The sequence below is a fragment of the Chiloscyllium plagiosum genome, unplaced genomic scaffold, assembly GCF_037043375.1.
Source record: "Chiloscyllium plagiosum isolate Xiang-an unplaced genomic scaffold, Cpla_swu_hap1 HiC_scaffold_1, whole genome shotgun sequence".
Classification (NCBI taxonomy): Eukaryota; Metazoa; Chordata; class Chondrichthyes; order Orectolobiformes; family Hemiscylliidae; genus Chiloscyllium; species Chiloscyllium plagiosum.
The window spans coordinates 93,169,174-93,186,196 of record NW_028270139.1 but is presented as its reverse complement, the minus strand read 5'-3'; the positions used below and the strand labels follow the sequence as shown (position 1 = coordinate 93,186,196).

The 17,023-nt window shown below is 42.2% G+C and overlaps 1 protein-coding gene and 1 long non-coding RNA gene across 3 annotated transcripts in view; one reads left to right on the top strand and one right to left on the bottom strand.

Moving 5' to 3' along the window:
* Positions 1-1,776: 1,776 nt before the first annotated feature.
* LOC122549361 (uncharacterized) lies at positions 1,777-14,768 on the bottom strand. The gene is made up of 3 exons (XR_006311507.2): positions 14,303-14,768; positions 2,487-2,542; positions 1,777-1,986 (listed from the first exon to the last, which is right to left on the bottom strand). It is a non-coding gene; the product is annotated as an uncharacterized LOC122549361 (long non-coding RNA).
* The window catches only part of map3k1 (mitogen-activated protein kinase kinase kinase 1, E3 ubiquitin protein ligase), a 130,343-nt gene continuing 124,105 nt past the window's right edge, over positions 10,786-17,023 (top strand). Inside the window, exon 1 of one of the 2 annotated variants that reach the window (XM_043689029.2) lies at positions 10,786-11,469. In XM_043689029.2, the coding sequence (XP_043544964.1) occupies positions 11,147-11,469 (323 nt within the window). In that variant the 5' untranslated portion in view covers positions 10,786-11,146. Of the gene's footprint in view, positions 11,470-11,785; positions 12,017-17,023 lie in introns of those variants that run through there. The other variant, XM_087988960.1, reaches the window with a different exon arrangement.

Genomic DNA, 17,023 nt, shown 5'->3' with positions numbered 1-17,023 from the left:
ATGTTTAAGAAGGATAGTAGGGATAATCCAGGAAATTACAGACCTGTGAGCCTCACGTGGGTGGTAGGGAAATTATTGGAAAAGATTCTCAGGGACAAGATCTACACACATGTAGCAGCAAATGGATTTATTAACAATAGACAGCATAATTTGTGCAACGGAGGTTGTGCCTCACTAACTTGATCAAGTTTATTTTTGAGGAGGTGACGAAGATGATTGATGAGGGAAAAGCAGTTGATGTTTCCACGTGGACTTCAGTAAAGCCTTTGACAACATCCCTCATGGCAAACTGGTACAAAAGGTGAAGTCACATGGTATCAGGGTGAGCTGGTGAGATGGATACAGAACTAGCTTAGTCATAGGAGACAGAGGGTAGTGGTGGACAGAAGCTTTTCGGAATGGATGATTGTGGCTAGTGGTGTTCCAAAGGGATCAGGACTGGGGCCTCTGCTGTTCATGATCTACATAAATGATTTGAAGGAAAACGTGGCTAGTCTAATTAGTAAGTTTGCGATGATACAAAGATTGGTGGAGTTGCAGATCGTGAGGATTGTCAGAAGATACAACAGGATATAGATCAGTTGGAGACATGGGCAGAAAAATGATAGATGGAGTTTAATCTGGACAAATGTGAGGTGGTGCATTCTGGAAGGTCAAGTGTAGGTGGAAATTATACATTGAATGGCCGAACCTTTAGAAGTATTGATACGCAGAGGGATGCAGGTCCACAGATCACTGAAGATGGCAGCACTGGTAGATAAGATAGTTAAAAAGGCCTATGGAATGCTTGCCTTCATTGGAAGAGGCATGGAGTATAAGGATATGCAGGTTATGCTGCAGCTTTATAGTTAGGCCACACTTGGAATATTGTGTACAGTTATGGTCATCACACTACCAGAACAATGTGGATGCTTTGGAGAGGGTGCAGAAAAGACTTGCCAGGATGTTGCCTGGTATGGGGAATTTTAGCTATGAAGAAAGCTATGAAGAAAGCACTACTGCCTCACAGCGCCAGAGACCCGGGTTCAATTCCCGACTCAGGCGACTGACTGTGTGGAGTTTGGACATTCTCCCCGTGTCTGCGTGGGTTTCCTCCGGGTGCTCCGGTTTCCTTTCACAGTCCAAAGATGTGCAGGTCAGGTGAATTGGCCATGCTAAATTGTCCATAGTGTTAGGTAAAAAGGGGCACATGTAGGGGTATGGGTGGGTTGCGCTTCGGTGGGTCGGTGTGGACTTGTTGGGCCGAGGGGCCTGTTTCCACACTGTAAGTAATCTAATCTAATCTAAAAAGGTTGGATAGACTGGGCTTGTTTTCACTGGAACACAGGATATTGATGGGTGACCTGATAAAAATTTATAAGATTGTCAACGGCATGGATAAAGTAGAAAGTATGAGGCTTTTACTCAGGATGGAGGGGTCAATTACTCGGGGATACAGGTTCAAGGTGTGGGGGTGGGGTGGGATGTTTAAAAGAGATGTGCAAGGCATGTTTTTCACACAAAGGGTGGTGAGTGCCTGGAACACACTGCCAGAGGAGGTAGTGGAATCAGACCCAATAGCAGCATTAAAGAAGCACCTAGATAGACACATGAATAGGAAGGGAATCTAGGGATACGGCTCCTGTAAATGAAGACAGTTTTAGTATGGAAGAACAAAAATGTGTTGGCACAAGCTTGGAGGGCCAAAGGGCCTATGCCTGTGCTGTATTGTTCTTTGTTCTTTCTTAAAATACCTCAAAAAAATCAACAAAATGAACCAGACTTGATTCAAAATAACCCATGCTATTTCCTTTAATCAACTGATACTTGTCCAAATACATAGTCAATCTGTTTTTGGTGATAGGTAAACAGGAATTTTAAAGGAGTTACTGGAATGTAATAGTTCTGTAATTCTTGATTTCACATTCCTTCCTGTTTTTTTTTGCAGTGGAGTAACACTTGCAAATTATCAATGCAGTTCTTGAATCCATCCTTCATTCCAAATATCTGCATTTTTGAACAAAATATTTACAGAATTAGTGGCCTGAGGTAATCAGAAGCTTGCATTTTCAAAATTCACTCTAAAGACATTGTCAAAAATCTAAGATGATAATTGAATGGAGTACTGATGGAGGGGAGTGATGCATGTTCTGAAGTACTGTCTTGTGGACAAAATGTTAACTAAGGGTTCCAGGTGGTAAAGGATTAAAGTCATACCACAATTTGAACAAGAGTAGGGGAGCTAGTTATTTGCTGAAAATGTGTTGCTGGAAAAGCGCAGCAGGTCAGGCAGCATCCAAGGAGCAGGAGAATCGACGTTTCGGGCATGAGCCCTTTTCCAGCAACACATTTTCAGCTCTGATCTCCAGCATCTGCAGTCCTCACTTTCTCCTAGAAGATTCAAGCTAGTTATTTGGCCAATATTTATTCCTTAATCAACATGACTGAAAAGCAGATTATCTGGTAAGTGTCATATTGTTACATGTGTGATTATTTTCTGTACTTACTCTTGGCAACCATGCTTTTTAACAGTACTCCATTGGCTGTAAACATTTTGGATGACCTAAGGACATGAAAAATTCTAGATCAATACAAGCCATTCTTTCATTGTTTTTGTTTGTTCAGAAAATTATATCCAAGCTTGATTTTCCCATTTTTTTTCTCCATCTTGTCACAGGGAACTAGATGGTGACATCTTGAAAAATGACCATATTACAGAGGAGGAAGTGTTGGATGTCTTGAAACATCATAAAAGTGGATACATCCCCAGGACCTAGATTAGATTAGATTCCCTACAGTGTGGAAACAAGCCCTTCGGCCCAACAGGTCCAGACTGATCCTCCGAAGAGTAACCCACCCAAACCCCTTTACCCTCTGACTAATGCACCTAATTGACAATTTAAGCATGACCAATTCACCTAACTTGCACATCCTTGGACTGTGGGAGGAAACCAGAGCACCCCCACGCAGACACGGGGAGAATATGCAAACTCCACACAGACAGTCACCCGAGGTAAAATCAAACCTGGGACCCTGGTGCTGTGAGGCAACAGTGCTAACCACTGAGTCACCGTGCCACCCAGCAGCAAGCTAGGGAAGCTAGGGAAGTGATTGCTGGGCCCCTTGCTGAGATATTTGTATCATCGATAGACGTTGGCTAACGTGGTGCCACTATTTAACAAAGGTGGTAAGGACAAGACAGGGAGTTATAGACCAGTGAGCCTGATGTCGGTGGTGGTCAGGTTGTTGGAGGGAATCCAGAGGGACAGGATGTACATGTATTTGGAAAGGCAAGGACTGATTAGGAATAGTCAACATGGCTTTGTACATGGGAAATCATGTCTCACAAACTTGACTGAGTTTTTTGAAGAAGTAACAAAGAGGATTGATGAGGGCAGAGCAGTGGACGTGATCTATACAGACTTAGTAAGGCATTTGAAAAGGTTTCTCATGGGAGACTGGTTAGCAAAGTCAGATCTCATGGAATACAGGGAGAACAAGCCATTTGGATACAGAACTGGCTCAGAGGATGGTAGTGGAGGGTTGTTTTTCAGACTGGAGGCCTGTGACTGGTAGAGTGCCACAAGGATCGGTGCTGGGTCCTCTACTTTTTGTCATTTATATAAATGATTTGGATTGAGCATAAGAGATATAGTTAGTAAGTTTGCAGATGACACCAAAATTGTCGTGGACAGCGAAGATGGTTACCTCAGATTACAATGGGATCTTGATCAAATGGGCCAATGGGCTGAGAAGAGGCAGATGGAGTTTAATTTAGATAACCGTGAAGTGCTGCATTTTGGGAAAGCAAATCTTAGCAGGACTTATACACTTAATGGTAAGGTCCTAGGGAGTGTTGCTGAACAAAAAACCTTGGAGTACAGGTTCATCGCTCTTTGAAAGTAGAGTCATAGGTAGATAGGATAGTGAAGAAGCATTTGGTATGCTTTCCTTTATTGGTCAGAGTACAGGAGTTGGGAGGTCATGTTGCGGCTGTACAGGATGTTGGTTAGGCCACTGTTGGAATATTGCGTGTAATTCTGGTCTCCTTCTTATTGGAAGGATGATGTGAAACTTGAAAGGGTTCAGAAAAGATTTACAAGGATGTTGCCAGGGTTGGAGGATTTGAGCTATAAAAAGAGGTTGGATAGGCTGGGGCTGTTTTCCCTTGAGCATCGGAGGCTGAGGGGTGACCTTATAAAGGTTTATAAAATCATGAGGGGCATGGATAGGATAAATGGACAAAGTCTCTTCCCTGGAGTGGGGGAGTCCAGAACTAGAGGGCATGGATTTAAGGTGAGAAGGGAAAGAATACAAAAGGGACCTAAGGGGAAACTTTTTCACACATAGGGTAGTGCGTGTAAGGAATGAGCTGCCAGAGGAAATGGTGGAGGCTAGTACAATTGAAATGTGTAAAAAGCAACTGGATGGGTATATGAATAGGAAGGGTTTGGAGGGATATGGGCCGGGTGCTGGCAGGTGGGACTAGTTTGGGTTGGGATATCTTGTCCGCATGGATGATTTGAACTGAAGGGTCTGTTTCCGTGCTGTACATCTCCATGACTCTATGACACTGGTTAGACAAGGTAGTAAACAAACTTTGGCCTTTATTAATGATCTTCTTGAGTTAGATACATATGTTATTTGTGAAAGCAGTCTGGAGTGACTCATCCTTTAACTATTACCTCCTCCCATCTGGAAACAACCTAGGGTGTATTTAGTGCTTCTCCCTAATGAATTTAAGGTGTGTGCACAAATCAAAGTTGTGCTAATCTTGGAAGGAAAGAGGCTGGAACTCCAGCATATATATAAACACAATTAAGTAAATGTGGTTTCAGAAGTAACACAGATATGATGTAACTGGTACAATTTTTTTAAAAATTCATTCATGGCATGCAGGCATCGTTAGTTAGTTCCCATTGCCCACCCCTAATTGCTCTGCAACTGAGTGACTTTGCTGGGCCATTTCAGAAGACAGTTGACAGTGGGTGTGGAGTCACCTGACAATGGTGACAGATTTCCTTCCTTAAAGGACATTAGTGAACCAGATGGGTTGTTATGACAATTGACAACGTTTTCACAGTCACTATTCGACTATCTTTGAATTCCAGATTTTATTGAATTTAAGTTTCACCATCTGCTATGGTGGGCTTCAAACTCATGTCTCTATAACATGATTCTGGGTTATTAGCCCAGTACATTACACGACCACCATCACCCCCTAGACTATGTTGAAAGATATGGGTTAACCTTCAATCCAGCAGTCATTCACATAATTTAGACTGGATTGAAGGTTAACCCATATCTTTCAACATACTTAATACTGAGACAAGATTAGAGAGGTGCTGGAAAAGCATAGCAGGTCAGGCAGCATCTGAGGAGCAGGAAAATCGATGTTCCAGGGAGGAGCCTTCTTCATACCTAACTTACTGTATGTTAGCTATGATATGGAGATGCCGGTGGTGGTCTGGGGTATACACTTGATGAAGGAGCAGCGCTCCAAAAGCTAGTGCTTCCAATTGCTGTAAATCTATTGGACTATAACCTGGTGTTGTGTGATTTTTAACTTTGTACACTAGCTAACTGTTATCCATTTACCATCACATTTCAATAAGTACATATCTTGAGAGACACAGTACTCTCATATAAACTATGCTCTGCTGAATTAGATGAAGTCAATTACAAATCAGCTGCTGAGTTAGTGAGGAACCAAATGAAAGCTCTTGTGCTACAACAGGAAGTTGCAGAAATGCATGCCTCAGACAACACAATATTTTCTGTCCTTTTCAGTGCATTGATCCACACAGATTGATATAGTTGCATTGAGCTTCACTTCCATGATAGCGAAAGCAGAAACTAATATAAGTGCTCTTTCACAACAGGCATTTCAGCATTGTGAATGTTATAGCTGAACTATTTTAAAAGAAACATGAAATATACAGACAGAAAGGTGCATATGGCAATGAATAGGCTGGTACCTTTCAAGAGTTTCCCTTAAGTAGATTGTCACAAAATTCAACTTAATGTCTTCCTTATACTCAAGATGTTTTGAATAGTATCACTAAATGGAGATTTCAACTCACCTAAACAAAAACATGAAATATTTCCAATCCATCAGTGGGTGTTACTCTCAGATTATTTTCTGATCTGTAGGCTTAGTGCTGAAGGTGAGATAATGAAGCATCAGAATTACCTTCATCAGGAGGGAACTTTAGGCACAATTCCTTGGATTAGCTACTACATCAACAAAAATGATTTTCATTTATACAACATTTAATGAACTAGAAATTGAAGAAGACTGGATTCAAAGCGGTAATTGCTTTCTCTCAAAAATGCTGCCAGGTCTGCTGAGTTTCTCCAGCTTTTCTCCAGCTTATTGTTTGTTTCAGATTTATAGCAATTGCAATTCTTTGTGTTATTTTACTGTAAACTTGTTGTTTCTTAAGCAGGAGCTAGTGCATGTTGCCAAGCACAGTGATAGACTTGCTGCAAGTTAAGACACAAGCAACAGAGATTTGGATGGCCTCAAATTGAGGGAGGGTGAAATGTGGGAGGCCATTAGGAGTATGCTGAAATAGTCAAGTCCAGAAATTATGTAGACATGATTCAGATGTGCTGAAGCAGGGGCAGAGTTGGGCGATGTTCCTGAAGTAGAAATGGGCAGTCCAGTGATGGCATGAATATGAGGTCAGAAGTTCATCTAAGGATCAAACAATGAACTAAGGTTATGAATAGATTATTTTCATCTCAGACTGTTGTAGGGAGCATTGTATGGAAGCAAGGACTGCAAATAACAGATTCAGTCTTAATTATTTAATTAGAGGTAATATCTCCTTATCCAGTACCGTGTGGAAGTATAGCCTTATCCAGATGTGAGACAAGCCATCTGATAATTTATCAACAGTGGAGGAGTTAAGAGGAAGTGTGAAATAGAACTGGCTGTCTTTAGTGTTTGCGTGAAAACTAACACTGTGTCTTTAGATGGGGACAGAGGGACAACATGTAGTTGAGAATCAAGAGGTAGCCAATGGTGGATCCTTGGAGAACACCCAGGTGAATACTAAAGTGGCAGAAAGAGAAGTGAATAGTTAGGACTGAAACAAGGTAACTATAGTCCCACACAGAGTGGAGAGGCATTGGAGGAGGATAATACGATAATTTGCGTCAAAGCTTGCAGAAAAGACCAAGAAAGATCTTATTTCACAAATAGTTAGAAAGTCATTGCAACTATTTTGTATTCTGGTAGAGGTGAAAACATGATTGGAGGAATTTAAACATGGAGTTTTGGCAAAGATGGGGATGGATTTGGAGGTGGGAACACATTCAAGAACCAGGAAAGTAAAGTTGAGCAAGGGATTGCATTTTGCAAATGTGGTGGGTGAAGGTATTTTTTCAAGATTAGAGTGGTGTTGGAAAAGCACAGCAGGTCAGGCAGCATCCGAGGAGCAGGGAAGTCAACGTTTTGGGCAAAAGCCCTTCATCAAGATTCCTGATGAAGGGGTTTTGCCCAGAACGTAGATTCCTGTTTGTGCAGGTAGATAAGATAGTGAAGAAGGCGTTTAGTATGCTCTCCTTTATTGGTCAGAGTATTGAGTACAGGAGTTGGGAGGTCATGTTGCACCTGGACAGGACATTGGTTAGGCCACTGTTGGAATATTGCTTGCAATTCTGGTCTCCTTCCTATCAGAAAGATGTTGTGAAACTTGAAAGGGTTCAGAAAAGATTTACAAGGATGTTGCCAGGGTTGGAGAATTTGAACTATAGGGAGAGGCTGAACAGGCTGGGGCTGTTTTCCCTGGAGTGTCGGAGGCTGAGGAGTGACCTTATAGAGGTTTACAAAATTATGAGGGGCATGGATAGGGTAAATAAGCAAAGTTTTTTCCCTGGGGTCAGGGAGTCCAGGACTAGAGGGCATAGTTTTAGGGTGAGAGGGGAAAGATATAAAAGAGACCTAAGGGGCAACTTTTTCACACAGAGGGTGGTACGTGTATGGAATGAGCTGCCAGAGGATGTGGTGGAGGCTGGTACATTTGCAACATTTAAGAGGCATTTGGATGGGTATATGAATAGGGAGGGTTTGGAGGGATATGGGCCGGGTGCTGGCAGGTGGGTCTAGATTGGGTTGGGATATCTGATCGGCATGGACGGGTTGGACCGAAGGGTCTGTTTCCATGCTGTACATCTTTATGACTCTGTTGAAGGGCTTTTGCCTGAAACGTGGATTTTTCTGCTCCTCGGATGCTGCCTGACCCGCTGTGCTTTTCCAGCACCACTCTAATCTTGACTCTAATCTCCAGCCTCTGCAGTTCCCACCTGCGCCTAGCTATCTTACATACCTGTTCCCATATTCCTTTTCCTATATCTATCCAACATAATCTTAAAAGTTGACATTGTTTCTCCCTTGCTCACTAACCCTGTAGGTGATTTCTCTCTGTATAACATGTTCTATGTGCTATCAATACTTTCTAATTATAGGTTTCTCAGGGGCCTGCTTGGTCAAATGTGGATATGATAGCCACCTTTTGGTCTAACTAGAAGAGTATCTTGTAGTAATCAAGATGTAATTATTATTAACATGTTAAAAGGATAGGAGGACTCATTCAACTTCCTTATTGACTCTCTTCCAGGCCTCATGATATCATTACAGTGGGTGGTGCTAATGACGCTTAATCATTTTAACCCTTTCAGGCCCATATACAACTTAAAGAAATTTATTTTATTCTCTGTTAAATCCTTTATACTTATCCCATTCTAAACTTCTCAACAATTGGAAAGTGTACTTTCCTATACCCTATTCAACCATTTCATACTTTAGTAAACTTCTATTACATTGCTTTGTAATCTGCATAATTTTATTGAAAAATTATTCAATTCATGCAGTCTTCCTTTATTTTTGTATTTCCTCATGCTCTGTAACATCTGGTATTATGCCTTGTATCTTCATTGAAGGTTCTGACAGTTCTATTTTGTGAAACTTAGTAGTACACCAAATGTACTAAATGGGATTGCAATGTTATAAATTAGATCAGGATTGCCTTGAGCTTTTATATTCTATATCTTTTCTGATTCAATATCTAAAATTCCAAGTACTTATTTTGTAAATTTTTCAACACAAGGTGCTGCCTTTATTGTCTAGTACCTTTGTCCCAAATCCTTTGCTTGTCTCTCAGACAAGCCTGATTCCTGTCAGATAATAATTACCATTGTTTCTTAAGCCAAATTTATCACCACACATTTAACTGATATTAAATTCTATCTGTAACATTTCTAGTCCATCCTCATCAATTACAGCTCCTTTTGGTCTTATTTTAGTATTGTCAACAAACTTTAAAATGAATCCTTCTGGGTATATATTCATTCATTTACTTCAGAACAAAAATTACTTCACAAATATCTTTTCCAATAACTACTTCCAATGACTCTGCCCTTTACTCTTAGGGGAGTTAATCCTAGAGGAATTTTCACTTTCGCTGCTTGTGTGGCAATGTGTCAGATAGAATGAGCCTTCACAACCAGCAGGTAATCTAGCCAACCAGAAGGTGAACATTAAATCCAATCTTTTCAAGAGTTTTACTTCAATTCGCCTGGAGGCCTTGGCGGCTCGATGAAGTGTCCTGCTTCTAAAGGAGAAGCTCTGGCTGTCTGTCCCATTCTAGGGTGGCATGTGGCTCAGTAGTTAGCACTGCTGTCTCACATCACCAATGTTCCAGGTTCAATTCCAGCCTCAGGCGACTGTCTGGGTGGACTTTGCATGGGTTTCCTCTAGGTGCTCTCACACAGTCCAAGGATGTGCAGGCCAGGTGAATTGGCCATGCTAAATTGTCCATAGTGCACCATAATGCTAGATGCATTAGTCAGAGGGAAATGGGTCTGGATGGGTTACTGGCCCCGAAGGGCCTGTTTCCACACTGTAGAGAATCGCCATGGGAGGATGTTCAGTTGTCTCTTAATCCTTCCGATACTTCCCCACTGGGGCAAGCAAAGGCGGAAACAGCGTGCGAGTGAAGACAAAACAAACCGAGCATTATACAAACAGACACAAAGTACATATGGAGTTATCCATTTACTTCCATATCTCGGCGGTTTTACAATATGATTTATTTTTAATTATTTCATATCGCATTTCAGCTTGGATGCCTGCAAATCATAACCACACAATCTAAATTTAAATTTAATAAATGGAAAACAGAAAACTTGCATTATATTTCAAGCAACACGCTGTAATGTAAATAGAATATTCTGGAAATATTGGTCCACAGAGAGAGGTCTTAACTTTTCAGGTTGGTAACTTTCATCAGAACTGAAAAGTTACATATACACCAGGTTTTAATCATGTTCGAAATAGGGAAAGGGAGGAAGAAAGAACAAAGAGCGGAAATCTTTTGAAAAGTCAATAAAGATTGTGCTTCCACCATTGTTTCTGTTGGGGTGTAACACATCCTAAAGACATTCTGCATATTAAAAGTTATGACATTTCATTATTATGACATTTTAAATTTACACACAGAAAACAGCTTTATTAACTGGGTCATCGACAGCGTTTGGGACATGATAGGTTCTGTGTTGGAGATTTCTGCTCAGCGGGTAAGACCAGTTGTTTCCCCCCGCCCCAGGAATGAATGAAATGATTGAGCGACACTGCAGCAGACTTTCTACGGTCGATTCCAGTGTCCGGCCAACTTGTGCATGAGGAGAGGAGCTGGGGCAATCGCGAGGGAAGTTTGTCCATATAAGGAATGGGGCCGGACCCACGGGGAGCAGCGGCTCGCGCGCTCCTCCTCGCGCTGCTGCTATTGCACATTTGAGTGAGAAAAAGAAACGGCCAAGTGTGGTGTCAATAGTGTGTGGCAGCCGGCAATACTGCCTCCCTCCCTACAGCCGGGGAGAGATGTTATTCACCACGCTGAGCTGAGCTGGCTGTAATCCGCTTTAACGGCGGCGGCGGCGGTGAGGAGGATGTGAGTGCGGACCCGGGGCGGCTCCTGACTGACTCTCCGTGTGTGTGATCGGTGTGGAGGGAGCTTGAGCTCCGCCCGGTTGTGACTCCTGGAGGGAGGGAGAAAGGAGGCCGCCGATCATCTCTCTCTCCCCCCCCCCCACCCCTATTCCCCCTGGGGCAGAGAGGGAAGGACAGGGACGGGAGGCCCATGAACTGAGACAGGACAAAATGGCGACGGCGGGCACCGGGAGCCGGGCGGTGTTCACCGGGGACACCGGGACCGGGGGCCGCAGCAGCAGTAGCAAGAGCTCGGAGCCGAGTGAAGAGCCCGCCTCGGCCCAGAAGCAGCTCGCCTTGTACAGGAAGCACCTCCGTAAAGTCAAGAGTGTCGACTTCGACGCCTCGGTGGAGAAGGAGCCGAGTCCGGAGCCGTGTGTGCCCCAGGCCGGAGCGGAGCAGCCCGCGCAATCCAGCGGAACTGCCGGGGCAGGAGGATATGGTTATGGGGGCTCGGCCGGGGCCATTCTTGTGGATATAGGCCCTCCGCTCAGGTAAGGAAGGCGCCGCCAGACAACTTTACTCTTTGTTTGTAATAGTTTAACTGTAATGTGTAGAACAGGAACACAAGGGGAAAGGAGTGTTAGAAGGTTTTGTTTTGGGGGGGGGGGATCTGGGCAGGAAAGGAGAGGTAAGTGAGGGGTTAGTGGCTGGGCTTGGTGCCACTATTCCCGCTGCTGGCAGACAGATATTGAGGCTGAGTGTAAATAACCAGTGTCCTGTAGATACATGCAACCGTAGGTGCACGTGATTTCCCCGTTACAATAAAGGTTTTGGTGTTTTGCTGGAGATCCATCTGCACAAGACTGCCTTCCTCTACAAGCCTAATTTCCTGGACAGATTTTGAATGTGTTGTCGGTTGTTGCACAGGATCATATGATCCTGTTTGGTCTTGGAAGGACCAACCTTTCTTATTTATCTTCATTGGACGTGTATGTCCGTCCCGTTGAATAATATTTGTTTTGAAAGCTGACGACAGTGGTATACCTGAAGTAGACTTATCGTGGTATATGTGGTCTAGGATTTTGTAGCATATTCATGGTATTTTATTTTACGCCATTGTGAATGTTTTAAGGGGCAAGTGGATAATTTTAAGTTGCAGTATGGTGTGTTTCGTAAATTTTGATAATGGGACAACAGTTGTTTTTCCCCGTTCAACGAAACTTGTCCGCACTTGGCATTCAGGTTGCAAGTTTGATTTTTCGCCTGTGAATTTAAGCAAAGTAATAGACTGTTCATAGCACGTGAACGAAGACACGCGTCTAGTCTTTCCTGGTATTTTCGGGTTTCACGCACTAGGCGTGAATTTGCCAGCTCCAAACACGGGAGTGCAGATTATATGACAGATTCCTCTAGCGTCTTGTGCATTTGAAATAAGATACTTTATTTTTAGGGGAAAGTTTTATGTACGAGTGGAGTAATGTTGTATTTATGTATTAAGTTTGTATGTTGTAATTAACCTACGCTGAGAAGGTGGGAATGTTAAATCAGCATTTTGTGGGGATATTAATTTTCTGAAGTGTTATTAGATCAGTGTTATAACTTTTTAAACCAGCAAATTCGAACGACTTTCACTTTGTGTGGCGTCTGAACTGGAAAGAAAACGGCTCTAGCTGTTTGTGAAGCATGACTGCCTGAAAAAAAATGGGCGGTTTGGGGGGGTTATGCAATATTTTACCAGCAGTGGTTTTAAGGAGGGTCCTAAAGAGAAGGTTGTAGAGGGAATTGAAATATAAACTGTTCCTATACGTGGGCTACATTAGTTGAGATCGGTTAGCTCAATTGGCTGGATGGCTCATTTGCAATGCAGAGTTACGCTAACCGCACAGGCTCAGTTACTATTAAGTACCTTCCTTCTCGACCTCGCCCCTTTGCCTGAGTCGTAGTGACCCTCGGGTTAAACCATCACCAGACATCTCTCTTTGAGAACAATCTTATTGCCCCTTGGGACTTTGGCGACTTTACCTTTTTACATTAACAGTCGCAACACTTCGAAATTGTTTTTATAATGTCGCCAGTTTCCGGGAAAATTCATGGCGAGAAAACGTAAACATTAGTCTTTTGAGGTTAACGTGAATTTGTAGAGGTGAAGTGCCATTTTATTTCTAATAGCCACAGTTGAGTAATTTACTGAGTCGTCTAGCAGTGAAGCAGTCGCTGTCACTTGATAGATTAAAAAAAACTTTTAATGATGCAAGAATACAGTATTTAAACACGTAATGGCCCTTGCATGTACTGTACATGGAGCGGTAAATTTGAATAGAATTTGCTTTGACTTTTTTTTGTCAGTGTTGGTGTCATTAAACTTTGCTTGTTATTGGCTTTTATCATTCCATAGTATGTTTTGAAAGTTTTCTACTTTTTTGGGGATTTTTTTTCCGCTCCCAATGTTGTCTTCGCTGTACGGTGAGAGAGAGAGAGAACTGGATTCTGAGGTGACGAGTATAAAAATTAACCTTATTTGATCTTTCGAAGTCTTTAAGCTCTTGCAGGAATGTAAACGAACTTTGTTTTCAAAAAACAATGTTCTTTGTTAGATGACTTGTATATAAGGAAATGGCATTTTAGTAACTTTTGTAGCATCTCCCTATAGCGAGGCCTTCACTGGCTCCATGAATTTGGGACTATTGTTCTATAGCATGTTTAACAAATACTAATCTGATTTCAGTTGCTTTTGTTTCCCTGAGAATAGTGGTTCCCTTACAAAACGAGTTTCCAAGCTTTTTTCCCATTACTAGACACTGAAAATAAGTTTGTTTTGTTACTTTTTTTTTGGACTAATGTCTGGTGTCATGATTACCAGCCACTGGGGCACTGTACATTCGCGTAACCCCTACAGAGAACATTAAATGACAGGCTCCAGTCGAAAAGTTTAATTAACTTGTGTTTTGCTCTTGAGACCGAGCTGTACTTAAGCTACCAAATTTGGGATGAATTAACTGACCCAAAACATTGATGTTCTGTCAGCTGTTTGTCTACAAGTCAGAAATAATTTCAATTCTGCTGAGCTGCTCATCTTTTTTTAATACAATGTTGCTGCCATTTATGGTGCTTACATTATATTTGATCCTCAATGACGCCAATGATTAGTACGGTGCATAACTTGCAGCATATTAAAGCTTCGTTTTTACATTGCTATGCCACAGATTGAAGCACATGGTTCCTAGTTATGATCGGACGGCAGCAGTCGGTATTTGACCTGTAAGGCAAATAGTGTCTACTCTGAACTGACAATAGCAATTTGTCACATTTTTACAAAAAGTGAAAAGTTCTATAGGTCGCCATTACCACAGTGCCAATAAGAAAAAGTAAAAATTAAGAGTTCACCTCAAATCAATTTCAGTTCGGAGAATGTCGATTTTTTTTCTAAAGCAAAAATGCTGGAAGCTGCCGCTAAAAAGACCTTCACACCTGCAGGCTGCCAAGACTGCCCCTCTGGCGCAAGGTCGGTACACCAAGAGACTACTCTTCCAGGCTGGAATGCAAGATCTCCACGCTGGGACTGGACGAGATCATCCCGTTTGGCCGCTGGAATCTTGGAAGACTTTCACGCCGGGATAAAAGCGCCGAACCTGTAGACTCACCTCCAGCTGAGACCGTCACTGCGGGATGAGGCCAGCACAACAGAAGAACGCCGTGCTAGGCCTAAACCGCCACACCAGACTGGAAGCCGTAAGTTCGCTAGGACCAGGCCGGGGAAAGACTCCTTCCGCCGAGGAAGTTATAAAAGGGTTTAAAAAAAACGGAGTGAGTAGATTAGCTCCAGGCTTCTGGGCTGAAAGAACCCACAAGCTACACCACCACCATCTTGCTTAAACTGGCACCAATACCTTCCACGTCACCGTTGATCAAAATACTGATGTTAATCTACTAATGGGAACTGCAGGCAAATTGACTGACATACAAGTTTTTATATGCTGATTGAGAATCCCCGAAGCAGGTGGTTAATGAGATTGAACCCATTCTGCAGTTGACAATCTGTTCACTGGTTCAACATTTTTTTAAAAAAGTTCCAGGTGAATTGATGGTTCAATGAGGGAAAAGGTAAAAAGGATAGATCCTCTGCCACTGTTGATTTAAAAAAAAAAAATTTTTGAAAATGTTCATACTTAAGGGTATACAAGACATGTCAGTGGAATCTGTCCTCAACTGGTTAAGTGCTGTTTTATTCTTGTGGATTCTGTGCTGTACCCTCCCAAAGTAATGTTTTAGCCTCCAAACCAGAACATTGAGTATTCATGACCATGAAATCAAAGTTAAGGCCATATGCAACTAAAGCAGCACTGAGATGTGAAGATTTGTGCAGTTTGCCAGCCCACTGCCAGTTATATTTTCTGCTATCATTGATATTTTGGGGTTACAATTGAGCAAAAGAACTGAAGTAGATTACCCATATGTTTACAAGAGCAGGTCAGAGGCTAGAAACTTTGAAGTGAGTAACTTGTCTAAAACAATTCACATGACGTGCAAGTCAGAAGGGTGATGGAGTAATCTTTTTTTACTTGGATGTCGCTACTTGTAGCAACCCTTAAGGACAAAAATGTCAGTTTGATACTACTTCTACCACTGCACAGTTGCAGTAATATAATATTATATACAAAATGCATTGTAGAAATTCATTTTAATGTACCCTCAATAGCATCATCCAAACCTGCACCCCCAAATACCTTGGGCTACACTAACATGGGACCACTGCAAAAAGGAGTTGCTATCCAAGATCTCCATAATCCTGACTTGCACTTATCACTGTTCCTTCACTGCCATTGGATCAAAATTCTGGAACGTTTCCTGTCTGCTCTGTAGATATATAATATGGGCTGGGTGCTGGCAGGTGGGACTAGATTGGGTTGGGATATCTGGTCGGTATGGACGGGTTGGACTGAAGGGTCTGTTTCCATGCTGTACATCTGACTCTGCTTCAGTGGTTCAAGTAGGCAGCTCACCACCATGTTCTTGAGGCATTTAGGATGGTTGCAGATACTAGCCTTGCTGATTATACCATGAAAAACAATAGAAAATAAATTGATTTGGGCAAGGTTTTTAAAGCATTCAAATTTGTGGAACAGAGTTTGCAGGGGCATTATCTGTATTACAACTAGATCTACAGTAAATGTTCAGATAGGTTTTTTTTTAGATTACTTTACAGTGTGGAAACAGGCCCTTCGGCCCAACAAGTCCACACCGACCCGCCGAAGCGCAAACCACCCATACCCCTACATTTACCCCTTACCTAACATTACGGACAATTTAACATGGCCAATTCACCTAACCTGCACATCTTTGTGACTGTGGGAGGAAACCGGAGCTCCCGGAGGAAGCCCACGCAGACACTGGGAGAACGTGCAAACTCCACACAGTCAGTCGCCTGAGGCGGGAATTGAACCCGGGTCTCTGGCGCTGCGAGGCAGCAGTGCTAACCACTGTGCCACCGTGCCGCCCACAATTTGATTTGACAATTTGATTTAGTCAAGTATAACCTATAGTTAGTACTGTACTCTGGTTCAGGGTTTTATTGTGTCAGTTGAACTGGCCAAGATTTTGATTTTATTTGTAATTGCAAACTAATTTAATTGGTATTTGTAACCACCTCACTCAACACATAGTATATAGAGCTCATACTAAATATGGTGCAATTTTAATATACTTATTTATTGTTCCTGGTTGTGGTGAAAGATTGGCATTGTTGTGCCAGTCTTTCATATGCCATTTTTGTGGCAACCTGCTCAATTGATTAACTTCAATGTAAGTAAGTGTAAAAATAGGAACTATGTAATGGTGTTTAGTATCAATGAGGCTGGGAAAGGATGTGTACAACATCGATGGAGATTTGTTTTTGAACTGTGTTGGTCTATTCTCTCTACAAGAGACTAATTACAAACTATGGTGGGTTTGGCTATGATTTACCACAAACCTCCACATTTACTGTGTAATTTCTGTGGCATGAAATACATTGTTCTTTTTTTTTTAAAAGTCAGAGTTGCTGGAGGAAATGATTCAGCAGTAACCTTGAGATAAACTTTACCTTCATACTCAGTGCAAGATTAGAGC